The following is a 27,951-nucleotide window of genomic DNA, read 5'->3' on the forward strand; positions in this document are numbered from 1 at the left end:
TCAAAGCTATGATGCTGTTGTTGCTAACACAATTTTTATTTTATTTTATTTAACCCATATTTTATCAGGAATAATCCCTTGAGATAAAAATCTCTTCTACCAGGGAGTCCTGGCCAAAATGACGCATACAAAATTTTACACATAAAATATTACAAGACAAGCATTAAAGGAAAACAAAACAAAAACAAAAAATCCTGTCACAAAAATGTCCAGCACTCAAGATTAATGCAATATATAAATGTTAAGTAAAACAGGAACATGATTCTTTCAAATGTGACATCAAAAGGTTTCTAAAAATATTTAACGATGGCAGCATGTTTAGCTTCAAAGTACTCTGCATTTCATTCCATAGTCTGGGCGCATAACAGGAAAAGGCAGTTTTACCAAACTCGGTGTATGATCGAGGCACAGTTAAAAGTAATTTAAAAGACGATCTAGTTTTATAACTAACAGAACAATAAGATAGGAGACTACAGATATACAGAGGCAGTTTACCTATTAGAGCTTTGGCAATAAACATCAACATATGCATTTTTCTCCTCTGATACAAGGAGGGCCAGCCAACCAAATCAAACAAAGTGCAATGATGGGTACATGTAGGAGCATTTGTCACAAATCGTATTGCAGCATGGTATATGCAATCTAATTTTTTAGTGAAGATACATTAGCATGCATATAAATCACATTGCCATAGTCCAGCACAGAGAGAAAACAACTTTGAATAGTTCTCTTTTTGGCTTCAGACGGAAAACATTTCTTTAAACGAAAAACAAACCCCAATTTGGGTCTGAGTTTTTTTGAGAGATTGTCAATATGAATATTAAAACCTAACCTTTCATCAAGCCATATAACCAGGTATTTATAGGTATTTACTCTTTCTACACAGTCCCCTTCCAAAGTTAAAATAGGTGGAATCACGAGTTTGTTACGAGAGCGAGTAAACAGCATATATTTAGTTTTCTTAATATCTAAAACCAATTTTAAATTTAACAATGAAGATTGCAATATCTGGAAAGAATCTTGTAATAGTTCAACAGCTTTTTTCATGGACTGTGCAGCCGTATAAATAATTGTATCATCGGCATATAAATGCAGTTTAGCTGAAGTTATATCTTTACCCAAACCATTTATATAAATTGAAAATAAAATTGGTGCTAAAATGGATCCCTGAGGAACACCTTTCTTGATTTCTAGTTTTTTTTTAATGTAATTTTCAACTGAGACACACTGCGATCTTTCGGATAAATAATTTTTAAACCAATTTATACTCATTTTACTAAAACCTAAGTAACTGAGTCTTTTTAAAAGAATTTTGTGATCTACAGAATCAAAAGCTTTAGAGAGATCTACAAATAAAGCAGCACAGTAATTTTTATTATCTAAAGAAGTAATAATATCATTTGTGACAAGAGTTGCCGCTGTTACAGTACTACGGGCTGACCTAAACCCCTATTGAAACTCATTTAAAATATTATTTTCTGTTAAAAACTGTTTAACCTGATCATTTACAAAAGACTCAAAAACTTTTGCCATAACTGATAACCTTGAAACAGGACGATAGTTATCCAGTTCATGAGGGTCACCCCCTTTTAACAAAGGAAGAACCATGGCTGATTTCCCATGCAAAGGGAATTACATTTGACGTTAAACTTAAATTAATTAAAAAATAAATTAAGAAATGTTCAGCCATCTTAATGTATGTACTTCTAAAGACCATGATTCAGACATGTCGTCCTTGAATCAATTTATCTTCAATGTTGTTGTAAAATCAAGGTTGTGAAGCAATCAAGATACATTTTATCACCAATGAGAAGTACTATGAAAATAAACACTAAAGAAAGTCAAGGACAGGAAATGTATATATAGCCATGTGTTAGCACTGGTGTGTGATGTTTAAGAGCTGGGTCAGAGGGATAGAAATCAGCTGGAACATGTTTCTCCATGCCCAGTGGGGTGGGTGAAGCTCTTTTAGTTCAGTGTTATTTTAAAGGCTTTTGGTTGTTTTATTTCAAGGTGCTTGGTTAGAAATTCTTTGTGGAAGGAGTATGATGAATGATCTAAATACGCTTGGATCAAGGTTTTCAAATGTTTTCCCTGGACTTCCACAACATTCTCCTTGAACTCCTCCTGCCATGCACTTAATCCTTCTTTTTATTGGTGTACATGTTTTAAAAAGCATCTTCTCTAATCATAATGGGTTTCTTTTAACTCTCTGGTAAACTCAATTTGATTATTTGTGTACTACGATAGAAATCAGAAACCAAATTGTTTTGCTACAAGTTGTCAGTTGGACAGTTCATCCCTGTCATTATTCCCGGTCAATGTTCTGATAAGGTTAAGAGCTGTCAACAGATGAGTGATATTGCCATGCTCCTCATTTATTGAAGTGGAACATTGCTGAGGATATGCAACCACACAATGTGTACCATTTATTAGACATTTTAAAACAATATACATATGATGGTGTGCAATATGCATACGCAACCCAGTCTCACGGCAGTTCGTGATTTGGTCACGTAATTTAATCTATTTATTCGTGCCAGGGAAACGTTTATTTCGTTATTTTCGTGATTGCAGCACGTTTTTTAAACTAATGCATTTCAATTGGAGGCATCTTTCGTGCATCAGCACGATATTTTCTGATTAATTAATTTTTGTATTTTTTTCCACAGGACAACAGAAGAAACTCACTGAAACTTTAAAAAAATCGGAGCTTAACTTACTGTAACAAACCTGAGCAACATACTGTATTGCTGGTGACAAAAACACATATTAAAACTTTTTTGCTGTAAAATGCGCAATGGTTCTTTTTTTACTTTTTTATTGATTTTTATTTTTTTCATAGGCCTAGATTTTTTTTTTTTTAATTACAGAATTCAATATCAAGTCCTTGACACATAACTGTAACACATTTTCACATTTAGAAACAATATAGGCTAGTTTAAATAAAAAGAACCAAAAAAAAATAAATAAATAAATAAATGAACTAGCAGAGATAGGCCTACATATCTTTTTTTTTTTTTTTTTTTTTACTTTAGACTCTAAAGTTAAAAGTTTTTATTAAGGTTATTGTAAAGGCTGCTTAAAAATGCTGTCGCTGATGAGCCGCTGATCGCTGTCAGATTCTGTGATATGAATGTCCGCGTTGGATTGTGGCTAATGGGCTTAGAATGAGACCCGCTCGGCCCGTGTTCTGGCTTACTGTAATATTTCACCGGTAATAAGACCGAAATAATATAATTAAAATAAAGAAATGAATGAATACAATGATAACATCTAAATAAATGTTGATAGATGTAGCCTTATAGTTTTAAAAATATCAATAAACAGCAAATCAACACAGCTTCGAAATAATAACCGAAAAAGACCTAAATAATAATAATACATAATTAATATACAGCGCCGCTCCTCCCACCACGCGCATCACGCGCTGTGCGTCAAACCAATTCTCACTCCCAAAGCGTCAAAAACTGAAGCGTGGTCAAGCGCCTCTAGCGTCACTGACATGAGATGTTTATCGCTATGAAATCACGTTCAAGAAGTCTCATTCAGCACACATCGCGATACTTGCCATCAGTTTACAAGAGCCGCAGGTTGGGTGAGTTATACAGTCTATGGTGAGTAGTAGTAAATATGCTCTTTTAATGCCTGTTATAAAATGTATTCTGTTTTCTTTATTAATCAGATGAGCGCCTTATGTTTACTCTCTGTATTACATCGGTCATCCGAGGCTGTCTTTGAGTTTCATTGTGTTTAACTACTGTAAATGAACACAGCTGCTAACTGGGGTGATTAAACTCTATCTGTCACGTGACGTGCCATAGACCTGGGTTCCGTTTTATATTCATTTCAGGTTCAAATATGTAAGTTGTATTTTTGTAGTAAAATCATGGTAACCATGACACCTACAATAGTAGGCAAAACCCAGTAAACAAGACATTTACCATGTTTTTTTTACCACAGTAACTGTAGTTTTACTATGGTTTCGTAATAGCACAATAATCACCAAAATAACTATAGTTGTACCACTGTAATGATAGTGTTTTAATGTGCTTTTATATGACATATTTCACAGTAATCACATTTAATGTACCATGCTTGTAATACCTTTTTAATGTAAAAAAATGTTTAAAAAATCCCATCTTGCAGTTCATTCATATTAGTTTATATCTTAAATATTTTGATCACAGATCACTATTAACATTCTGTAAATAATTCTGTTTTATTTTCTTTCCCCTTGTATTTATTTTTTAGCTGAAAAGACGTAATGGAAGCAGTCACCCCAGTCGTGTTTGTGGAGAGGTATTCCTTCAGAAATGGAGAAGACAGAAAGCTGCAGAGGCAGGTTGGTCTGTGATAGTTTGTCCCTTTTATCAAACATTCCTGCTGTTATCATTTGCACAGCATTTGTTGTTTCTTAAACTGTTGTACGGTCCAAATACCCACACTTGCCATCTTTGCACATTTCCTTTATTTGGCCCAAGTGAGCATGAAGATCACAAGTGTGTGTCGATCTTAACATGACAAAGTTCGTTTCAACTTTGCATTTTAAAATAAACTTCTAAATGTCTTTTCAATAGTCCCTATTAAAGATGACAATTTAATTTGTGATGTTTCTAATTAAGTGATAAAAAGAAGTTACAAATGATGTACAAAATAAATATACTTTTCTGTGCACCAAGAAAACGTGCAACACTTTTTTTTACTACTAAATTATTCTCAATAACTAATTATTATTATTAATATTTCACATACATTGGAAAGGTTTGCGTGACCTCCTGTGAGATCTCTGCAAAAAGTCTCATGATTAATTCCAAAACATGATGCATGATGGGATACACTAAGCATTGTATAGCGCTCCGGAGCAGTATTGGAGAGGTTTAGTGTGTGTTAAGGACGCTGCGCTTTGGCATTATTAAGACCGGGGACAGTCTTGTGCACGCACTGTCACGTACATACACTCTCAAGTGACTAAGACCTCAAGTGTGGGTATTTGGAAAGGGGAAAAGTCTTTAAAATGATCACTAAATACAGTCGCACATCAAAGTCTTAATAATTCAGTAATTAAATTTAACACTTGTATGATATTGTACAAGCCCCTGGGCAATCTCATCTGACACTATCACAATACTGGAAAATCAGTAGCCCCACACAGTCAGAAAGTTTATATTTAAGATATAAACTAATATGAATGAACTGCAAGATGGGATTTTTTTAATTTTTTTTTTACATTAAAAAGGTATTACAAGCGTGGTACATTAAATGTGATTACTGTGAAATATGTCATATAAAAGCACATTAAAACACTATCATTACAGTGGTACAACTATAGTTATTTTGGTGATTATTGTGCTATTACGAAACCATAGTAAAACTACAGTTACTGTGGTAAAAAAAACATGGTAAATGTCTTGTTTACTGGGTTTTGCCTACTATTGTAGGTGTCATGGTTACCATGATTTTACTACAAAAATACAACTTACATATTTGAACCTGAAATGAATATAAAACGGAACCCAGGTCTATGGCACGTCACGTGACAGATAGAGTTTAATCACCCCAGTTAGCAGCTGTGTTCATTTACAGTAGTTAAACACAATGAAACTCAAAGACAGCCTCGGATGACCGATGTAATACAGAGAGTAAACATAAGGCGCTCATCTGATTAATAAAGAAAACAGAATACATTTTATAACAGGCATTAAAAGAGCATATTTACTACTACTCACCATAGACTGTATAACTCACCCAACCTGCGGCTCTTGTAAACTGATGGCAAGTATCGCGATGTGTGCTGAATGAGACTTCTTGAACGTGATTTCATAGCGATAAACATCTCATGTCAGTGACGCTAGAGGCGCTTGACCACGCTTCAGTTTTTGACGCTTTGGGAGTGAGAATTGGTTTGACGCACAGCGCGTGATGCGCGTGGTGGGAGGAGCGGCGCTGTATATTAATTATGTATTATTATTATTTAGGTCTTTTTCGGTTATTATTTCGAAGCTGTGTTGATTTGCTGTTTATTGATATTTTTAAAACTATAAGGCTACATCTATCAACATTTATTTAGATGTTATCATTGTATTCATTCATTTCTTTATTTTAATTATATTATTTCGGTCTTATTACCGGTGAAATATTACAGTAAGCCAGAACACGGGCCGAGCGGGTCTCATTCTAAGCCCATTAGCCACAATCCAACGCGGACATTCATATCACAGAATCTGACAGCGATCAGCGGCTCATCAGCGACAGCATTTTTAAGCAGCCTTTACAATAACCTTAATAAAAACTTTTAACTTTAGAGTCTAAAGAAAAAAAAAAAAATATATATATATAGGCCTATCTCTGCTAGTTCATTTATTTATTTATTTTTTATTTTTTGGTTCTTTTTATTTAAACTAGCTTATATTGTTTCTAAATGTGAAAATGTGTTACAGTTATGTGTCAAGGACTTGATATTGAATTCTGTAATTTAAAAAAAAAATCTAGGCCTATGAAAAAAATAAAAATCAATAAAAAAGTAAAAAAAGAACCATTGCGCATTTTACAGCAAAAAAGTTTTAATATGTGTTTTTGTCACCAGCAATACAGTATGTTGCTCAGGTTTGTTACAGTAAGTTAAGCTCCGATTTTTTTTAAAGTTTCAGTGAGTTTCTTCTGTTGTCCTGTGGAAAAAAATACAAAAATTAATTAATCAGAAAATATCGTGCTGATGCACGAAAGATGCCTCCAATTGAAATGCATTAGTTTAAAAAACGTGCTGCAATCACGAAAATAACGAAATAAACGTAGACTGACCCTAATGACATTTAATGTTGGATTTTTGTAGCCTAGTGTTTTTCCATCAGGATCAGAAAATTTTAATTCTGTTATGCCTGAAATGAGAGAGATTGTTGCAATAAACATGCTAAGGCTAAATAAAGAGCTGTTCATATGTTATTTATTCAATATTTTTCATTTAGCCCCAGAAAGCTTACATAGTCAGCCATGTTTTATGCAAAGTATTAACTGTGCATGCACCTGTTGTGAATCCGGCGAACATTTTGCAAGTTACTAGTACACAAGTTAATCACACACATGAATTTCAGTGTAATCATTGTAGATGCAAGCACAACTATTTAATACAATACTAACACAGTCAAATTCAAAAGGGCAATCTAGATGCTGTTCCTTCAGAATCTGATTGTAGCTAAACACAGAAACAGGTACAAAATGTGGTATATTGACAGACAGGGGTGTTGGGTGAAAGTTTAAGATGGGTCTCAGTTCTCAACATTGGAGAATTTTCAAAGCCTCACAAACTCATCCACTCGTTCATTATGTAGGTAGAAGCAGTATCAAAGAATAGCACACTTCATGTGTCCCAGGTGGGCTGCTACTCTCATGTCCTGCTGACTTTGACTTTGGCAGTTTTGATCTTCTCTTTCCAACTGTGGGCAGATAAAACACATGAAAGCTATCTGGTTCATTTGAGGAGTAAGTGCCTTAGGTTCACAGATTATTTCCGAGGGAGGACACAAACCAAGACAGAAAATAAGAGGTAAAAAAAACGAAGGAGTGATGCAAATAAATGACTTAGACTATTATGGAGATGAGACTGAGCGTTATGAATAAAATGAAACAGAAAATAAAAAGAGATACACTAAGGGGAAGATTGAGACATTATGCAATTACTGCTCATGTAACCAAATGTGATTAAAAAAAGCCATTGCATTCAGATAAATTTAATAATTCCATATCTTTGGTTTCATACTTTCTGTACTATACTTTCTGTACTATTAATCCGTAATACAATATTGTGAAAGCATATATTTTTTTTTGTTCTTGACAGTACATCTCAAAGTTCAGTTTATTATCAGTTAATGTAGCTTCAGTTTGTTAACATTAGCTAATGATTTGGTCATCATAAACTAACAATAAACAGTACTTTAAAGCATTTATTTTAAGGTTAATGTTAATACAGAACTACAATTGTTTTAGACTTCAGTTATGAATTATGTAAATGACAATGTTAATGTATTTTGATTAACAGTGATCAATAGTATAATTACAAATTACAATCATTCCCATACTATTGATTATATATGATTTTATTTATAAATCATATATGATTATAAATTAATTTAAACGGCAATTATAATGGTGTACTTTGACACTTCAGGCTGTTGGTGGATCAGAGCAGTCTTAATTTTGTCTGGCTTTTATGCTGCATTATGTCTTTTCACAGAAATTTGAGCAGACACAGAGCAGCCTGTGTTAAGTTGTGTAAAAATGACTTTACTGAAGTTACTTGTAAAGAAAAATAGAATACAAATTTCAAACTAATTTTAAAAAATTTGCCCTCAGTTGACTCAGCTTACATTTTACACTTTAATTGTAATTTTTTTAATTGTGAAATCCCCTCAAAATGTCCAAATATTCAGAAGAGTTAAGATATTACAATGACAACCGCATGAATCTCTTTCTGCAAGGGGCCACAGATATTATTATGTGCCATATGCCGCACTCAGATGAGCTGGACCCTATACTGGAATTAGTTTCCAAGGGAAAATTGCAAAGAGTTATTCTATTTTATCAGTTGATCCAGCTGTCCTCAATGACCTTGAATTCTCCTGATCCTTCCTCCCCTCCCCAACCAAAAAATAATAATAATAAAAACTCAGAGTCATCCAAAGATGTATGAAGTATGATAATTAGATTCGATACTGTGAATTGGAGGTTTAAAACTGTGTTCTGAAATAAATAAATTGTATAACATTAATACCGAATGATCAGTTCTGGTCAGTCTCAAAACTGCGTGAACACAAGGTGGATGATGCAGGGAAATTTATAAAAAGCGAAGCTCCACAATAGCTTGATTTTGATTCTGAGTGACAGCTCAAGACGACATCCACCTTGAAACTACTGTCATGTTGTTGTTGTTTTTTTAAAATGTGTGTTATTCAGCTGACATTAACCGAGAACTGAAGACCCCAAGCTTTTAGCACATCAATTCATGTTTAAATTTAAGAAGTGGTTACTGGGTTATTGTTGATGTTGTTTCTTTCGGTTTATTGTTCTGAGGCTCTCACTTCACTCTATTTATTCCAGCACTTGCATCATCAGAGAAACAAAAAAGAGAAAGAGCTTCTGCTATTGTATTATTTGTCTCATCCCTCCGCTTCATCTTTTGTTTTTGTCCTCTCCATCTCTCTGTGAAACAGCTGACTCCACTGTTGTATGTATGTCTCAAGGAAGATCAGGATGTTGCCATGGAGACCCCTTATATGATGTTTTACCTCATATTTAATAGACTGAAGGGCTGCAAGGTTTGAAGCTGTGAGAATCTGTCAGCGCACCAAAATATGCATAGACAAAAACAACTTTCAGTTGGATTTTTGTATGAAATTACCACATAATATTAGGGAATTACATTTACTATTATTATAAAGCCCATGCTCATTTTGATATTAATTTGAAATCTTTGAGTATAAACTCCATTGGCAAAAACATTAAATTAATTAAGAAGTGCCTCTGGCAATTAAAAGCATTTAACTGTTTTTGACAATGTTTGCATACTAGAAAACAGAGATTGTATAGATGAATATAAGTAGCATGACCTGACAAAAATATACTAGTTGTTAGTTTGTGTGATTCTTTAGCGCCCTCCTCTGTCATAGATGCGCATTACAAACAAAATACATGTTATTCTGTGTTTTACAAGAAGGTCATAGATTTTACAGCTTTTATTATTTTTTAATACCTGGAGAAATGAATGACTAAAAATATATCTATTACACTGTAGTTTTTTTGCATTATCTGTACTAACCAAACTCGACAAATGTTGATTTAAAAATCCACAATAACACGACATATGTTGTATATATTTATTGAACTAAAAGTAACAAGCCTCTCATAGCTGTCCACAGTTAGGCTGGTTTTAACATTGCTGAAACGACTGCTATTCAGTTTTGAGCAGTGATGTCAAGGAATATCTACTCATTTTGTTTCTTTAGTTGGAAGCCAGAATCTCATCCACCCAGCTGCGGAGCTCAGTGACCCGGGCGTACACACCAGGAATACTGGTGTCACAGCGGCTGCTTCCCCAGGACACGATACCCACCAGAGTCCAGACATCACTCTTCTGACACACCAGAGGACCACCAGAGTCACCCTAAACAGACAGAAGGACATAAGACAGTTAGGGGAGAACATTAGAGAGGAAGAGAAGAAGCGAGGATGAGACAATAGTCTTACCATGCAAGAGGAAGCACCAGCAGCACCTGCACAAATCATTGTATCATGGATGTTGCTTCCCCAGTAGTTCTTACAGTCCTGGTTTGACAACAGAGGCAAAGCAACCTGCTGAAGCTCATTAGGGGTGAACAGAGCTACATGGAGAGAGAGAGAGAGAGAGAGAGAGAGAGAGAGAGAGAGAGAGAGAGAGAATAAAGAAGCAATTGTAAAACATATCAGGTATTGCAAATGTAAGTACAATACCATTAAGTTTAGGGTCAGGATATGTTGTTGCTGTTTGTTTGTTTGTTTTTTGCAAAAGTAATTATTACTTTTATTCAACAAAGACACATTCAACTGATCAAAAGAGACAGTAAAAATAATTCTAACGGATTAAAATAAAAAAATATAAATCTATTGATCTAGAACCAAGAGGAAGTATGTAATATGGACTGTGGTTATATGTTAGTCAGATAACCAACCGTTGTATCTGGTCACTCCCCAGCCAGAAGTTACACAGGTCATGCCAGGGGCAAATTCATCTGAAGTCTCAGCAAGACAAACGGGGGACACATGGGCATTCAGTGAGACGGGGGCAGTCAGCTTGATCAAGGCAATGTCATTTTCGATGGTGTTAGAGTTCCACTGAGGGTGGGTGAACACCTGGAGTTGAGATTGACTTATAAATGTTGTGCCAAAACACAGAAAAAGCACTAATTACAATGAAGAAAAACAGATGTTTAGTACACACTCTCAGAAAAAGGTATAAAGCTGTTACTGGGGTGATACCATATTTACCTCTAAAAGAAACATAATAGGGCCTTAAAGGTACATATGAATACTTTAAAAGTATGTATAGCTACCTAAAATGTACATAATTAATATCTTTTTGAAAGGCTATTGCCCCAGTGACAGTTTTGTATTGTTGTTTGTATTGTTGAGGAATAGGTTTGAAGTTCTTGAGCCTCACTTTTGACACTTTCATAGTCTGCGTGTCCTCCTGAGTGTTGCCGCTTCCCTTGTTATGCTCTCCCAGGATCACACGGTGACTAGTTCTGGAGATTAGCCACAGAGGTGAATAAATCCATGTCTATCCTAGCATTCATTTAGTTAACGCAATGATTTAACTACCTCACCTCACACTGCAGTGAGCAGCAGTCACAACCCAGTTCTCATTAATCAGAGAGCCACCGCAGAAGTGGAAGCCAGTGAAGTCCTGTCATTTAAATGACAAAATGACAAAACGAAGAAAGAAATGACACTTTCTATAAGATGTGAGGTCATTTTCAAGCAACATAACAGAAATCAGAAAAAGTAGGTTCAAGTATTACTATAACACTAACACTGTACCTGCAGAGAGACCTGCCAAGGCCAGGAGTGAGGGACTGCCTCCTCACCATTCACAATGCGGGCATAGCCACTGACAACAGGAGGAATGGTAGGAATGCCACAGCCTGAAGAAAAGAAGTGCAAAGGGATTAAGAGGAGATGCAGGAAGATAAATAATGAGATTTCATAGTATAGTCCAATTGACGAGGGCCAAATGATTTTGTAAATGCAAACAATATATATATATATATATATATATATATATATATATATATATATGTTGCAATGCTGATCTTTTCAGCAACTATGACCATGACCCTTGAAAAACAGAGGGAACTTAAAAAAAAAAACCCTGAAGGGGGAAAAACACTTTCTCACCATAGGCTGCACTAACAAAGGCAACGCAGGACAGCAGCCACAGGAAAGACATTGTGCAGTAGACAGAATTATTGACAGCAGAAAGACCTATTTAACACCAAACCATGATTTCACTCATACCAATGAGGGCAGGACAACCTGACATTATGGTCAAAAATTAACCCTGAGAGTCTGCATCAGCTGGACTTCACCTGTGCAGAATCCCAGGATATCACACCACTGTATATGAACATTGTCATGTTAAACGTACATAGTACATTGCAGTCTTTATAAACTGGGCAATACTTCATGAATATGTTATTGAAATCTTCTGTTTGATTGATTTTAAAACGTTGTATTTAAAACGTTTTAGCGTTAAATTATTTGATGATTTTAGTTGATGCTCTGGTTTTCTTTTCTTTTTTTTAATAAATAAATTAAAAACAAAAATGACTGAATATGTTAGCCAACTGACTTGTTCAAATTAAATTAGATTTTTTTTTCTGCATTGTAAAAGTGTTAACAAATATATTCATGAGTAAATCATATACTCATCCTTGTGTTGATTCACCTGTATGACTTCTTATTCCTGTGCAACACAAAAGAAGATATTTTGAGAAGGGTTTTTATTTTTTTGTACTGTCATTAAGGTTAGGTTAATATTTTTGTTTGGCAAAAGCATCAGCATAACATCATAACTTTTTATTAATAAATTCCTTTAAAAAACACTTTTTATCTATAACTGTAAACGTATATATATATAATTAACTCTGCTGGGCACATAATATATCTTTGTAAAAACAAAATGTTTCCTAAATTTTGGTATTTGGAATAACATAAAAAAAAAAAAAAAACATTTTATTCATTTAGAGGTCAAATTTGTTTAGGTAACATGCAAAATGTGATTTGACAATACTAAGATATTGCTGATAAGCAAATGCTAATGCATCTTCACTTAAACTAGGCTATTTCTCCTTTTTTACCATGAAATGTCTGTCGTATTTTTCACCTTGGTAAAATTATGGAAATGAAACATGAAATACTTAATATACAATGCAATGCTACAGTATATGTAAGAGGTTGAGATAAGAAGTGTGAGAAGGTGCCATGTTCACATAGTACATACTGCATGTCATTCTAAAACATTTTCTAAAAACAAAATGCTGAAGTTTTAAATACAGTTGAAAAGCATCTTGACATGTTTACTAATCATAATGCATAACTTTACTGTTTTCTTATTCTTGCAACATTATTAATATATATGCACACATTCTTACAAAATTTTATGTTCTAAGACAAGTGTTCTAAATTTTGAACTATAATAGTATTTAAAAAAAGATAAATAATATAGATATATTTAGTTTTATGTCTTCTTAACATTGAAATATGAAACAATAATAATAATAATAAAATAATAATCACATATCATTTTATAAAAAGTGTTATACAAAATAAAGGGGACATGATGATACAGTAGGTTCTGTGATGCTTTTGCTGTATATGGGGTTTCTGGAATAATTAATATCCAGTCATAAGTTACATATAATATAAGTCATAAGTTATATCATTATATCATAAGTGAAAAGTCAAGGTAAAAATGTCAGCAAATTTCAAGAATGACTCCTGTTTGTTGCAAATTATTTAATGGGAAGGTCAGACACACACACACGTACAGTACACAGCCACATTTGTGGCATTAAAGAAAAATCTATAATTTTGACTCATACAATGTATTTTTGGCTATTGCTACAGATATACCCCGGAAACTTAAAGCTGGTGTTGTGCTTCAGGGTCACATATGTGTGTGTTTCACAACTCATAATTTTCTGTAGAGTTGCTATGCAACAATTTGTATCGTTAAAAGTGCTATACAAACGTACTTCACTTGACTTGACCTAAACCACTGATGATGTTTTAACAGAGAGATTACTGCAGAGAATGCTTATGTTATGTGTCTGTATCCTCTTCACAAAGGTTTTCAAGCACCCTAACTACAACAGCTTCACCATCAACAATGACATCCTCCTGATCAAGCTGGCCACTCCTGCTCAGCTCAGTGCTCACGTGTCTCCTTCAATGGTTGTCTGAATTGTGTGACCTCTGGATGTGGCCTGACCAGATATAATGGTAGATTTTATTCCTGAGTTATCTTCTGTTGAAATATTTCAAAATATACCTTCCAATCTATGTTTTCAGCTCCTGATACCCCTGCCCTGCTCCAGCAGGCTGCTCTGCCACTCCTGACCAATGATGACTGCAAGCGTTACTGGGGAACCAACATCACTGATCTGATGATCTGTGCTGGAGCCTCTGGTGCTTCTTCCTGCATGGTAAATTTCTATTAATTTCGCATTTTACCTCTCTATTTGTTCTTGAAGATTGTACAGATCTGACTTACTTTTGTGTGTTTCAGGGTGATTCTGGTGGTCCTCTGGTCTGTGAGAAGAATGGAGTCTGGACTCTGGTTGGTATCGTGTCTTGGGGAAGCAGCACCTGCTCATGTTTATCAATAAAGTTTTATTTTGAGAAAACAAAAACTCCCTGATTGTTCTTGTGTAGTAAAAATATTTCTAACTTAAGTCAGAGGAATTTAAAGTGGACAATGGACATTCAATTTGTTTGAGTGATTTAATCTTATTGCATCATATTAATAACTACAAATCTTTTTTTGAAAATAACTTTGAAATTTGAAATAAAATAATAGTGATATAAAGCAGGCAATTATGGCTAGCACATCTGGAGTTAATGAATTTAATGAACTGCAAAAAAAAAAAACATTTATGTATGTAATGTATACTTACTGTACATGTAAGGGCATAAAAAAGATAGGTAGGCTCTATGACATTGAGCTACTGTAATATACATACATACATAAATATATATATATATATATATATATATATATATATATATATATATATATATATATATATATATACACAATATATATACACACAGTGCATTGCAAATGTATTCATACCCTTTCATTTTTTTTACGTTTTGTTTTGTTGCTACCTTATGTTAAACTGCTTTAATTAATTTTTTTTTTTTTTTTACCACAACAATCTACACTCCATATACCATATTTGTAAAGAAAACAAGCAAACATCTTTGACCATCTTTGAACATCTTTGCAAATTTATTGAAAAATAAAAAACTAAATTTATTCAATTGCATATCTGGGAAAGTTGAAATTAAGCTCAGGAGTATTCATTTTGCTTGTCGATGTTACTACACTTTAAGTGAAGTTAACCTGTGGCAAATTCAATTGAATGGGTATGATTTGGAAAGGTACACACGTCTTAATAAAAGGTCTAACAGCTGATAAGGCATACCAGAGCAAATACCAAGCACTGAGGTCAAAAGAACTGCCTGTAGTGTGTCAAGCCACACATCTGGGGTAGAGTTCAGAAAAAAAAATCTGCTTTAAGAATATATTCTTTGTAACCATTAACAGAAGAAGTTTTAAACAACCAGGACCCTTCCTAGAGCTGGCCTCCTGTCCAAACTGTGCAACAGATGGAGAAGGGCTTTGGTTAGTGTGGTGACCAAGAACCTGATGGTCACTCTAATTGAGCTCCATGATCATATGTGGAGATAGGATAAATTGACAGAAGGACAAACATCACTGCAACATTGCGCCGATCCAGTTTTTATGGTGGTGTGGCCAAACGTCTCAGGTTACTTATGTAACCATGGTTCCTCGAAGGAATGAGACGCTGTGTCGAAATGCTATGGGGAATGCCCTCTGCCTGACCTTGATATTTGATATCCAGTATATATTGGTTGCAGAATGCAAGTTATGTAACTCTTATGATTATGTACATTTACAGTACATACAGCTGCACTAATGTACTTGTAGGGAATAGGCTACGAAAAAAGAGGTTTACCGTACCTGGGAATCAGTGCAGATGTGGACACACAGGCCTTGAAAATGAGAACACAGCTTTATCAGTGTGTTTAAAAATACAACCAATCACGTCAGGGTTATTGCAGTAAACACAATGACTTTTGAAAAATGTATGTTACGCAACAAAAATGAAAGAGAACTGAATTCATTCAATAAGCTTATTTGACAGATGCAATAAAATCCTCTAATTTTAATTTACAGGAAGTGTTTTTATGCAGTCTAATTAACAGAGGATATTACAAAAAATAACAAAACTCCAAAAACCATTTCCACCACATAGTTATTAACTATAATCATTCATATAAAATGGAAGTTATCAGTCTTCACAGAACAGTTTTCCTAAGAAATGATTTCACATTATTAGAGCTATTTTCTGTCTGTTAATCTGCAGCATTCAGTCTTTATTGGTAGTATTCCTGTAGCTCCAACAGTACAGCAAGGTGCTAGCAATGTCAGGGTTAAGGGTTTGACTCCCAGGAAATGCATGAACTGATCATATTATTACTTTCAATGCAGTTTTAGTTGCTGTCAAATGCATACATTTAAATGAAATTCACAGATGAAAGACTTACAGCTGATTTAAAGCAACCAGAAGGAGGAGGCGTTATCTTTTGTTGGGATGAAAAAAATTCTAGGTGCACACAATCCCACAGTGGCGAGATAAGATGTCCAGTGTATGAATGAGGACAGAATATATAAAGCCCTCAAAGGAGCAGACAACATTCCACTGCAGCAATGGCCTTCTTGTGGATCTTCTCCTGTCTCGCCTTCTTTGGTGCAGCCTATGGTACGATTTGTTTTAAAATAAGATACTTTAATAACAGCCTTTAAGCCTAGATTACGTTTATTAAATAACTCTTAGAAAGAATGAATCTGTTAAACTGCTTTGATTCTATTTTTTTTGGCCTGCCAGGCTGTGGCGTTCCTGCCATCCCCCCTGTTATCACTGGCTACTCCAGGATTGTGAATGGTGAGGAGGCACGGCCTCACTCCTGGCCCTGGCAGGTGTCTCTGCAGGTAAAATCTATGTCAATAACCAAACAAATTTAATGCTAACTCAAAAGGTGTATTAAATTAATACATCATTAAAAAATTTATTCCAGGACTCCACTGGCTTCCACTTCTGCGGTGGCTCCCTGATCAGTGAGTGGTGGGTTGTGACTGCTGCTCACTGCAATGTCAGGTAAACAGTATTAAAGATTAAATCTACAACTTTACAATGTTTAGCTTGTAGGACTTTATTGAGATTAAGTTTGCATTTTAAACTAGCATGTACTGTTGGCAATGATTTTGTGTTATAAAATGTAATTTTTCACAGAACCTCTCACCGTGTCATCCTGGGAGAGCATGATCGCTCATCCAATGCTGAGGCCATTCAGACCATTAGTGTTGGAAAGGTGTGTAGACTCTCAATATCTATTAAACTGAGCATCATTTCCTACAGAATTCTGTTTTAGCAGGGGGAACCTCCATCCAAATTCACTCCATAAATATATAACAAAATCATTTAATTGATTAATAAAAACTACATGTAAAATGCGTTTCTTTAACAACACATCATATGGACAATCAGTTAGAGATGACCATTACACAGAACTTTCTTCAGCCATTCAACATCTCTGAAAATATTCCTCAATATACCTCAATCAGTGTACTAAGTTTCATGATTTTACTTTCTACAGTTCATAGGGCTATCCTAGACTTCTAACAGTACCAATAGGGGCTACAGCACCTTCAGTGATTGGCCCCTAATAATGATAACTTGCATTTCTGTAAGTAAGTAAGTCAGGTGTTGATTCACAAACATATCTGATCGATATTGTTCAGTAAAGACTTGATCAAACTGGAATCTTTTTGAACTAGTAGCTGATTCCTCGCTGCTGAAGCGCTGCAAGAACAGTGTATCACACCTGAGTCACTGGAGAGAGAATTCCCACAGATGAAAATCTTAAAATCTACTTAAAAATCTGAACGTTTACATGTCTGTATCCTTTCCCCACAGTCCATCAAGCACCCTAACTACAACAGCTACACCATCAACAACGACATCCTCCTGATCAAGCTGGCCACTCCTGCTCAGATCAACACTCACGTGTCTCCTGTGTGTCTTGCTGAAACCAGTGATAACTTCGCTGGTGGCCTGAAGTGTGTGACCTCTGGATGGGGCCTGACCAGATATAATGGTGAGTTTCAGAATCTTCTTCATTTCAGCATTTTTATCAGTTTGCATGTATTTCTAAACTTCAGTGTATGTTTTAGCATTTGTTCATATTCTCTGTCCTGATTTATTTTCTGTTGAAAGCCTTTAAAATTCTGCCAATCTACCCTTTTCAGCTCCTGATACCCCTGCCCTGCTCCAGCAGGCTGCTCTGCCACTGCTGACCAATGATGACTGCAAGCGTTACTGGGGAACCAACATCACTGATCTGATGATCTGTGCTGGAGCCTCTGGTGCTTCTTCCTGCATGGTAAATTTCTATAGATTTCGCATTTTACCTCTCTATTTGTTCTTGAAGATTGTACAGATCTGACTTACTTTTGTGTGTTTCAGGGTGATTCTGGTGGTCCTCTGGTCTGTGAGAAGAATGGAGTCTGGACTCTGGTTGGTATCGTGTCTTGGGGAAGCAGCACCTGCTCAACCAGTTCACCAGGCGTGTACGCCCGTGTCACCAAACTCCGTGCCTGGGTTGACCAGACCATTGCTTCAAACTAAAACACAATGTTTATACAGTAGTTCTTGGTCATGATGTTTATCAATAAAGTTTTATTTTGAGAAAACAAAACTCCCCAATTGTTCTTGTGTAATAAAAAAGTTATTTATAGTGGACTATGGACAATATGTTTGAGAGATTTAATCTTATTGCATCATATTAATAACTACAAATCAATCATAAAATTATTTTAGAATATAATTGTGAAATTTGAAAATAAAATAATAGTGATATAAAGCTATATAATGGCTAGCACTTTTGGAGCGCTTTGTGAACATTAATGAACTGCAAAAAATAAAATAAATTGACAGTGAAAACCAAAATAATATTAAAAAAACATAATTTATTTGAATGTCTGTAATGTATACTTACAGTGCCCTCCACTTTTATTGGCACCCTTGGAAAATATGAGCAGAGGCATCTTTAAAAATGAATCTGCATTGTTTATTCTTCTGAATTTTCATTAAAAAATCACAAAATTTTAAACTTTCATTTAAATAAAACAACTGAAAATGGGTGGAAAATCTCATTGTGCAATAAATGATTTCTCTAGTTCATGTTGGCCACAATTATTGGCACCCAATCATTGCAACATATTTTTCCAAGTTAACAGCTCTGAGTTTTATCTTATAATGCCTGAAGAGTTTGGAGAACACTTGATAAGAGATCAGAGACCATTCCTTCATGCAGAATCTCTCCAGATCATTCAGATTCACAGCTCCATGATGGTGCTTCTTCTCTTCAGTTCACCTCACTCATTTTCTATAGGGTTCAGCTCAGAGGACTGGGACAGCCATGGCCGAAGCTTCATTTTGTGCTCAGTGACCCATTTTTGGGTTGATTTTAATATTTGTTTTGGATTAATGTCCTGAAGGAAGATCCAATCACAGTCAATTAAAAGATTTCTAACGGAGGATAGATTTAAAACATTTTTTTAATCTTTTGGTATCTGTTTGAATACATTATGTCATGTTACATGATGTCCAGGACCTCCGGCAGTAAAATAGGCAGATCCAGCAGTATATTTAAACCTTGGTGTAGTATGTTCAGTCTAATAAAGAGGAAGGAGACCGGGGTCGGCATACGGGGCTCGTGGGATACTTTATTTGTATACTAATAAAACAAAACAAACAAACGCGACAGGTGCGCGCACTTCACAGTCTCTTACGACGTTTCAGTACTGCAGTCTTCGTTTCTCTCGGTCGGCACTCCCACAAGTCCCCATCTCTCTTGTTCTCCGCTGGTCCTCCGCCGGCTTAAATGCCGGTTCCCCACGCCAATCACTGTAACGAGACCAAGGTGTTAATTGTCTTTCACCTGATCCACTTACCACTGCTCGGTTCCTCACTCGCTCTCCCGTTGCAGACTTTGCTAAACCACCCCTCCCCCGCCACATACCCCCACCGCCCGACTCAGGCCGGGGAGCCATCCGGCCTGCAAACCCCCCCCCCAATTCCTGGATAGGAATTCGGCCACAGCCATCTGCGCCCCTGGCCTGTGAATCACCTTGAACTTAAACGGCTGTAAAGCTAGATACCAACGGGTGTTGGTATCTTTTCATCGCGCGTTGGTATCCTTCATGCGGTTGAGCCACTGGAGGGGCGCGTGGTCCGAGCAGAGGGTGAACTCCCGGCCCAGGAGGTAATAGCGAAGGGTGAGAACCGCCCACCTGATGGCCAAACACTCCTTCTCTATGGTGCTGTACTTAGTCTCTCTCTTTGAGAGCTTCCAACTAATGTACAGCACCTCCCCCTCCACCTCCTGTCCGACGCGTCATTAGGAGAGTGCAGGAGCGGCCCGCCACACAGGGCAGCCTTAACTCGGGTAAAGGCTTGTTGGCACTGCTCCGTCCACTGGACCATATCCGGTACCTCCTTTTTAGTGAGGTCAGTCAACGGGCTGGTGAGGTCCGAATAACGAGGAATAAACCTCCTGTAATATCCCGCCAGCCCCAAGAGCTGCCTCACCTCCTTTTTGGTCTTGGGCCTGGGGCAGGTCGCAATTGCTGCCGTCTTATCAGTTTGAGGACGCACCAGCCCGTGGCCCAAGTGGAAGCCCAGATACTTTACCTCCACCCGCCCAACTGCGCACTTCTTCGGGTTGGACCGCCCTCACATGCTCCATATACCGCTTCCAGTCCCCACTATAGATGATAATGTCATCCAGGTAGGCCGCGGCATATGCAGCATGGGGCCGCAGCACTCAATCCATGAGGCGCTGAAACGTAGCTGGGGCCCCGAACAAGCTGAAAGGAAGCGTAACTGGTGTAATCCAAACGGCGTGGTGAAGGCTGTTTTTTTTTTGGACATGGGAGATAAGGGGATCTGCCAATATCCCTTTGTTAAGTCAAATGACGAGTAAAACCGAGCCGTACCTAACCGATCGAGCAACTCGTCAATCCGCGGCATTCGATAAGCATCAAACTTGGATACTGCATTCACCCTGCGATAGTCTACACAAAACCGCACCGAGCATTTTAGGCACCAAAACTATCGGGCTCGCCCAATCACTGTGTGACTCCTCGATTACTCCCATCCCCAGCATGGCCTCTAATTCAGTCTGAACTACTTTTTTCTAGTGTTCAGGCAATCTAAATGGCCGGCTGCGAACTACGACACCCGGCTCTGTCTCAATGTGGTGCTGAATCAGGTCGGTACGACCAGGTAGGGGCGAAAACACGTCCACAAATTCTACCTGCAAACGCGCAATGTCAGTGAGCTGCGAGGGCGAGAGGTGATCCCCTCCTAGGGCCAGTGCGAGGGATTTCTCTTTAGTAATCGCTTCTGGCCCGAGATCCTCCTCCTCACTCACTGCCCTCGCTAGCAGCACTGACTCCTCCGCACTCCATTTTTTAAGGAGGTGGTGGAGGTGGTAGATTTGTCGTGAGTCGTCTCTATCTTTTCGTACTACCTCATAATTGAGATCTCCTATCCGCCGTGTGACCTCAAAGGGTCCTTGCCACTTGGCCAGTAATTTGGAGCTAGAGGTTGGCAGTAATACGAGCACTTTATCTCCCGGTGCAAATTCTCGTAGCTTAGTCCCCCGGTTATACAGCTGGCTTTGTCTGTCCTGGCCCTGAAGCAAATTCTCCATAGAGAGCCGCCCCAATGTATGGAGTTTTGCTCGCAGGACCAGGACATATTGAATTTCATTTTTGCTATCCGAGCGTCCGTCCTCCCAAGTTTCCTATGGCTGACGTCCATAAAGAAGCTCGAAGGGGGATAACCCCGTGGAGGCTTGGGGGACCTCGTGCACAGCGAATAAGAGGGGTTCTAGCAAATGGTCCCAATTTTTCGCGTCTTCTTGTACGAACTTCCGGATCATGGTTTTTAATGTGCGATTAAACCGTTCGACCAAGCCGTCCGTTTGTCGCTCAGGGTGGAGGATCTGCCAATCGATAGAACGGACCTGCTCGAAGGCATGTTTGAGTGTTTCGTCCCGGGATTATTCCAGGGGAAAGTCATCGCGACTGGAAAGGTTTAGCCTCGCCACGCCGCTCGGTTCCCCTGAGACCGCCCCTCTAGGTCCTGGCACAGATTCTCCCACCTGCGCACTCGCCCCGTCCCCCGGCCGGTTCTTTCCCCCGACGGCATCCACTGTCAAACACCCCAATAATTGCTGAAACGCTGGCCAATTAGTTCCCAAGATTAGCGGATGCCGGAGGCGCGGACTAACGGCCACCTCCACATTATGCTTTTGGCCCCTTAAATTGAATGTCACTTCACTTTAATGGCTATGGCTTTTACGGGATATTCCACTATATCCCCGTGCACACACCTCACCTTAACCATGTGGCCCGTATCCAATGCCCTGGATTGTATCAGGCTTTGATGAATGGAGGTCTGGTTACAACCTGAATCCACCAAAGCCTGATAGGTACCCCCTTTAATACACACGGGTATTTGGTACAGCCCGGCTTGATCGGGGACAGCCTGCGGGTCATCTGGGATTCGGACCAGTGTCCCCACCTCCATAACCGGGCACCTATCCACAAAATGGCCCGGATCCCCGCAAGGACAGCAGGCCGGCCCAGGCCTCCCCAGGCCTCCCCGCCGCCCTAGTGGCAGGAAGTGGGTCAGGGAATTGGCGTGGGGAAGCAGCAGACGGCTCCTCACTCCCCTCTCGTTGAGGTGCGGCCATTCCCCGTACAGACCTAGGGAGAGGGACAGATTTCGTGGGCAGGGGGGGAGGGGGAGACAGGGGAAGAGAGAGAGAGAGAGACAGAAAGAAGGGGCTCGCCGACCCCGGAGCACACCGCCAGCTGATTTTCCGCCAGTTGGATGGCCAGATCCAGCGACGCCGGGTGGTGGCACTGGACCCACTGGGCAGTCTTCTTCGGGAGATGAACTGTTCCAGTACCACCGTGCTGATGATGGTCTCGGCTTCGCTTCCTCGGGCCAATAGCCATTTGTGGCACAAATCCCAGAGCTGCTGTGCCAAGACAAAGGGTCGGCCTGCTTCGGTCAGTTCCAGCGACCGGAAGCGCTGACGGTGTTGTTCAGGGCTGAGGCCGACCCTCTGGAGGATGGCTCTTCGAAGGTCGGCATAGACCAGGAGGTTCGGGACGGACAGTTGTTGTGCAGCCTTCTGGGCCTCCCCCGAAAGCAGCGTGATCACCCGGACGGGCCAGCTATCCATCGGCCACCCACATGCCTCCGCCGTTCTTTCAAAGAGGTCGAGGAATGCCTCCGAGTCAACGGTTGGCCCCATCTTCGTAAGCGGCATTGTGGGGGGTGGTGCCGGCACTAAGGGGAGGCCTTCCTCATCCGACCCTCCCTGTCCAGCAAGCTCCGGAACAGCTCGCGGTCCTCCTGCTGGGCCTGCATCATGGCCTGGAACCGGTGTTCATGGTCGGCCCGCAGATCCAGCAGGGCTTTGTGGTGTTCCTGATGCAGGCCCGCGAGCGATGTTATGATCTCCGCAAATGGCGATGTCGATGTCGATGATCCTGACGGAGTCTGCATGGCGGAATCGTTCTCCTTCCTCCCGGGTTTCGGCACCAGTTTAGTATGTTCAGTCTAATAAAGAGGAAGGAGACCGGGGTCGGCGTACAGGGCTCGTGGGATACTTTATTTGTATACCAATAAAACAAAACAAACAAATGCGGCAGGTGCGCACACTTCACAGTCTCTTTTGACGTTTCACTACTGCAGTCTTCGTTTCTCTCGGTCGGCAGCTCTCCAGCTCCTTACTCCCACGAGTCCCTGTCTCTCTCGTTCTCCGCTGGTCCTCCGCCGGCTTAATGCCAGTTCCCCATGCCAATCACTGTGTCTTTCACCTGATCCACTTACAACTGCTCGTCTCCTCACTCGCTCTTCCGTTGCAGACTTCGCTAAACCACGCCTCCCCCGCCACACTGGGCATGGGTACTTTTTTATCCCTGTTTGTACTAAACCCATCTGGTGTTTTATTTATTTCTTAATTTTTTCATTAAAAGAATGAAAACATTAATCTATATTTTATTCCAATGAAAATTAAACAAACCGTTAAACTCCCTGCCCATCTATGCAGCATGTCATGAATGAGCAGGGAGAGCAGCAATAATTACCCCCTTGTGTAAACAGAACAGAACAAGGCAGATATCATTAATATACTTAATGATATATTTAAGTGTAACACTTTAATCAAGATAAAGGAGTCTGATTTGCAAGGAATATCAGAAAGCCAAGTCCTGACTGTGGCGAAAGGAGGAGCTGGGGATGGAGAAGGGTAATTTGCTCCTGAGCAAGTTGAAAAGCTGCTGAATACTACTGAATAAGGCTTATATAGGAATGCCGCAATAGGTGTCGTATTCCTATAGGTAGATGTGATAAACCACCACTTTCACGTCCGCACTGAACGCGAATCTTGCATATAAAATTTTTTTTAGGGGGCCCTTGGCTTTTGGGGGCTCAAGGCAGTTGACTACCTTGGTCTAATGGTTAAGTCTGCCTCTGGGCCTTTGTGTTCCTCATATTTATAATCCTGTGGAACAATTTCATGCTCATGATCAACTTAATGTGCTAAAAAAATTAAATATCAATGATAATATACTTCAGAGATATTTTACTCAAAATTATTTCTAGGGGTGCCAATAATTGTGGCCATTATGCATTGGAGATAAAAATCATCAAGAGATTTTCTCCCCACTTTCAATTGTTTTACTTTAATGAAATTTTAGAATTTTGTGATTTTTTAAATGAAAGATCAAAAGGATAAACAATGCAGATATATTTTCACAGCCATCTTTATTCATATTTACCAAGGGTGCCAAAAATAGTGGAGGCCACTGTATATGTGAGGGAATAAAAATGAAAGACAAAAAAAAAGAATTATTAATTATGATATTAATTAATATTAACTTTGACCCTGTCATTCATTTTTAACATATAATATAATTATATATAAAAAAGTTTTTTTGTTCTGTTTTCTATATGTTAAAATTATTTCTTAAAATATATTGTGATATATTGTAATATATTATTTTCCCTTTTTATTTTCTAATATATTATATATTTGAATAAATTGAATAATATATTGATGATACATAATATAATACATAATACATAATATAATATATTGCAAAATATACAAATGATTGCTGCTTTCAATATATTGCAATATATTGGAAAAAAGAAATATTAAATCCCATATATAAGAATATATGCCTAATATATTACATGATATTTTCCAATATACTGCAATATATTTTTGTTTCATAAGGGCATATATCAATTATGATAACATAAGTCTTGTAAGTATCTTTATAAATACACTGTTATTGCTTTAAAGCACATAACATTTGATAAATCAGAATCAGAATCAGAAAGAGCTTTATTGCCAAGTATGCTTGCGCATACAAGGAATTTGTTTTAGTGACATAAGCTTCCAGTACACAGAGACACAACACAGACAAAAAAAACAAACAAAAAAAAATAAAATAAGTGTATAAACAATTGTGCTATAAATGATAATGGAATAGGATTGAATAAGATGCAGGGATGTACTAGGATGGAGGGGTAACAAATAAATATATGCACATTTTTTTTGCATAAGCATAAGTGGGGAACATTTAACTGTTCATGAGGTAGATTGCCTGGGGGAAGAAACTGTTCTTGTGCCTTACTGGTCTGGTATTTGCGGCTCTAAGTTGCCGGCCAGATGGCAAAAGTTCAAAGATGGGGTGACTTGGATGTGAGGGATCCAGAGTGATTTTCTGAGCCCTTTTCCTCACTCTGGATGTTTACAGTTCTTGAAGGGTGGGCAGGGGAGCACCAATAATCATTTCGGCATTCCGAACAGTTCTCTGTAGTCTTCTGATATCTAATTTTGTTGAAGAGCAGAGGGGAGAGAACACATCGTTCGTTCACATTCGTTTGACATGAATTTCCCCAGTCTCACTAACTGTTGCCTATCTGTCAGAAAGCTGGTGATCCACTGACAGATATAAATGTTACTAAATTATATAGTATAACGCCTCGGTTACATATGGTAACCCCTTATTCTCTGAAGGAGGGAACAGAGATGTCACGGTGACTGACGAATTGGGATCTCACTTGGAGAGACCAATCTACTAAGTGTTAACTACTAAGTAAACGAGCCAATGCACGTTGCAGCTGATCACAGCATGAGCATGAAAAGGCAGTAGGTGCAATGCATACCAGGTTTTCGCTGAGGAGTTGAGCCGGGTAATCAGCCACTCAGCAGTGGTAAAACAGCCGACAGGACGTAACGTCTCCATTCCCTCCTTCAGGGAATGAGGGTTACCATACGTAACCGAGATGTTCCCTTTCAGTTGGTCACTCTTGACATCATGTCGGTGACCAATGAACTGGGATTCCCTATAAAGCGCCATGGATGCTGCCCCTTCCAGTACCCTGCGTGAGCCACCTGTGCCCTTTTTTTGTGTAGGCCAGGACTCGCAAACAAGAAGACCATTCACCATTAACAAGCACTACCCACTTAGCAAGCGACACTAACCGGTGCTTCTCAGTGCCACTACCCGTTTGAGGTAAGAACACAGGAGGATACAAGCTCCTCACGAAGGCTATAGAATCTAGCAAACATGTGGGGGGCCGCCCAGCCCCCAGCTCTACAAATATCTGTCAGTGAGTCGTCACAAGCCAGTGCCCAGGAGGATGAATCAATCCTAGTAGAGTGAGGTCGTAACCTGAACAGGGTGATGGCATACACAATCCAGTAGGCCATCCTCTACTTAGATTGTCGATGCCATCACCCTGTTCAGGTTGCGACCTCACTCAACTAGGAGCGATTCATCCTTCTGGGTACTGGCTCCTGACGACTCGCCCACCTAAGGAACCTGATGACCAGGTCATGCTTACCTACTGACTTCACTTCCACGGGGTCATGGTTAGCAGCCATTGCAGTGACAAGACTTTAAGAGTGGAGGGAGACAGCCTTTGCTTCAGCCCTTAACTGGAAAAAGGAAAGCATGACCCTGATAGGGCATCTCCGGGGGTCTTCTTGACGAGAAGAACACCACTCGAGGAACAGGTTCCACTTCAAGGCGTAAGTATCTTGTAGATGGTGCTCTCACCGAAGTGATGGTGTCCACTACCTCTTGTGGTAGGTCACCAAGAACCTCTGTGTCCTGTCCAGGGACCAGACAGAAGTTTCCAGAGGTCTGGACACGGGTGCCACAGGGTGCCACATCTCTGAGTCAGTAGATCCTTCCTCAGAGGAATCTGCCTGGGAGGGGCTGTTGTGAGGAGCAATAGTTCAGGGAACCAGGTCTGAGTGGGCCAATATGCCAAGTAAGACCTGCTTCTCATCCTCCCTGACCTTGCACAGCGTCTGTGCGAGCTGTGTGCCAGTGCGTCCATGCCGAGTGTTCCCTTGGTCAGGGAGTAGAACAACTGGCAGTGAGAGTCTTTGGAGAGGCAAACAGGTCTACCTGAGCGGCTCCGAAACATTTCCAAATCAGCTGGACTGTCCGGGGATGGAGTTGCCACTCTCCCGCATAGCCGAGGCAGATGGTCCGCAGGTACCAGTGAGATGAGCTGGGTAAAACTAGCCAGGCACTCAGATACCATGCAAGCTTGACCAATGGAACCAAAACTGTACCCGCAGTGGGGCTGTGAGGTGGAATGCACGGACCAAACTCGAGTGGCTTGTGAGTGGACCGAAGCGGGGTCTGAGTGTACGGTGCAACGCAGAGGGTGCATGAGAAGGGGCTTTGTTGATGCTCTCAAACCACCCACTGCTGCCGGCTGGCAAAGGAGAAGGATGAGGGGGTCCGGTGTTGTACCATCTGTGACTTTCTGTGCCCTCCTGGGACCCAGAGATAGAGAAAACCGCTCGCATTGAGATTTTCCATAGTTTCCACCTGGCCCTCCTACCATCCCACAGAGAGCAGCTTCCTTTCTCTCTGGGTCGCCTGTCCCCGGCCTCTTGTTCTTTCTCTCACCACCTGGTTTGACAGGGGCC

The 27,951-nt window shown here is 39.2% G+C and overlaps 2 protein-coding genes and 1 pseudogene across 2 annotated transcripts; 2 read left to right on the forward strand and 1 right to left on the reverse strand.

Moving 5' to 3' along the window:
- Positions 1–9,855: 9,855 nt before the first annotated feature.
- Positions 9,856–12,056, reverse strand: ctrb.3 (chymotrypsinogen B, tandem duplicate 3). The gene is made up of 7 exons (XM_059503184.1): positions 11,926–12,056; positions 11,569–11,672; positions 11,355–11,434; positions 11,189–11,273; positions 10,701–10,881; positions 10,240–10,373; positions 9,856–10,156 (listed from the first exon to the last, which is right to left on the reverse strand). The coding sequence occupies exons 1-7, from the start codon at positions 11,975–11,977 to the stop codon at positions 9,995–9,997; spliced, it is 798 nt and encodes a 265-aa protein (XP_059359167.1). The 5' UTR covers positions 11,978–12,056; the 3' UTR covers positions 9,856–9,994.
- Positions 12,057–13,520: 1,464 nt separating this feature from the next.
- Positions 13,521–14,449, forward strand: LOC132098732 (chymotrypsin A-like; annotated as a pseudogene).
- Positions 14,450–16,460: 2,011 nt separating this feature from the next.
- LOC132106464 (chymotrypsin A-like) lies at positions 16,461–18,597 on the forward strand. Its single transcript, XM_059512167.1, has 7 exons — positions 16,461–16,601; positions 16,728–16,831; positions 16,918–16,997; positions 17,133–17,211; positions 17,817–17,997; positions 18,149–18,282; positions 18,366–18,597. The coding sequence occupies exons 1-7, from the start codon at positions 16,550–16,552 to the stop codon at positions 18,525–18,527; spliced, it is 792 nt and encodes a 263-aa protein (XP_059368150.1). The 5' UTR covers positions 16,461–16,549; the 3' UTR covers positions 18,528–18,597.
- Positions 18,598–27,951: the final 9,354 nt, after the last annotated feature.

The sequence above is a fragment of the Carassius carassius genome, chromosome 2 (assembly GCF_963082965.1).
Source record: "Carassius carassius chromosome 2, fCarCar2.1, whole genome shotgun sequence".
Classification (NCBI taxonomy): Eukaryota; Metazoa; Chordata; class Actinopteri; order Cypriniformes; family Cyprinidae; genus Carassius; species Carassius carassius.

Bases quoted from the DNA above. Each gene is read 5' to 3' on its own strand.
- ctrb.3 (XM_059503184.1), bottom strand. From the start codon at position 11,977: ATGTCTTTCCTGTGGCTGCTGTCCTGCGTTGCCTTTGTTAGTGCAGCC. The intron at 11,673-11,925 runs GTGAGAAAGTGT...TCTTTTCTTCAG, and splicing joins CTTTGTTAGTGCAGCCTATG to GCTGTGGCATTCCTACCATT. The intron at 10,157-10,239 runs GTAAGACTATTG...CTGTCTGTTTAG, and splicing joins CTGGTGCTTCCTCTTGCATG to GGTGACTCTGGTGGTCCTCT.
- LOC132106464 (XM_059512167.1), top strand. From the start codon at position 16,550: ATGGCCTTCTTGTGGATCTTCTCCTGTCTCGCCTTCTTTGGTGCAGCC. The intron at 16,602-16,727 runs GTACGATTTGTT...TTGGCCTGCCAG, and splicing joins CTTCTTTGGTGCAGCCTATG to GCTGTGGCGTTCCTGCCATC. The intron at 17,212-17,816 runs GTGTGTAGACTC...CTTTCCCCACAG, and splicing joins AGACCATTAGTGTTGGAAAG to TCCATCAAGCACCCTAACTA.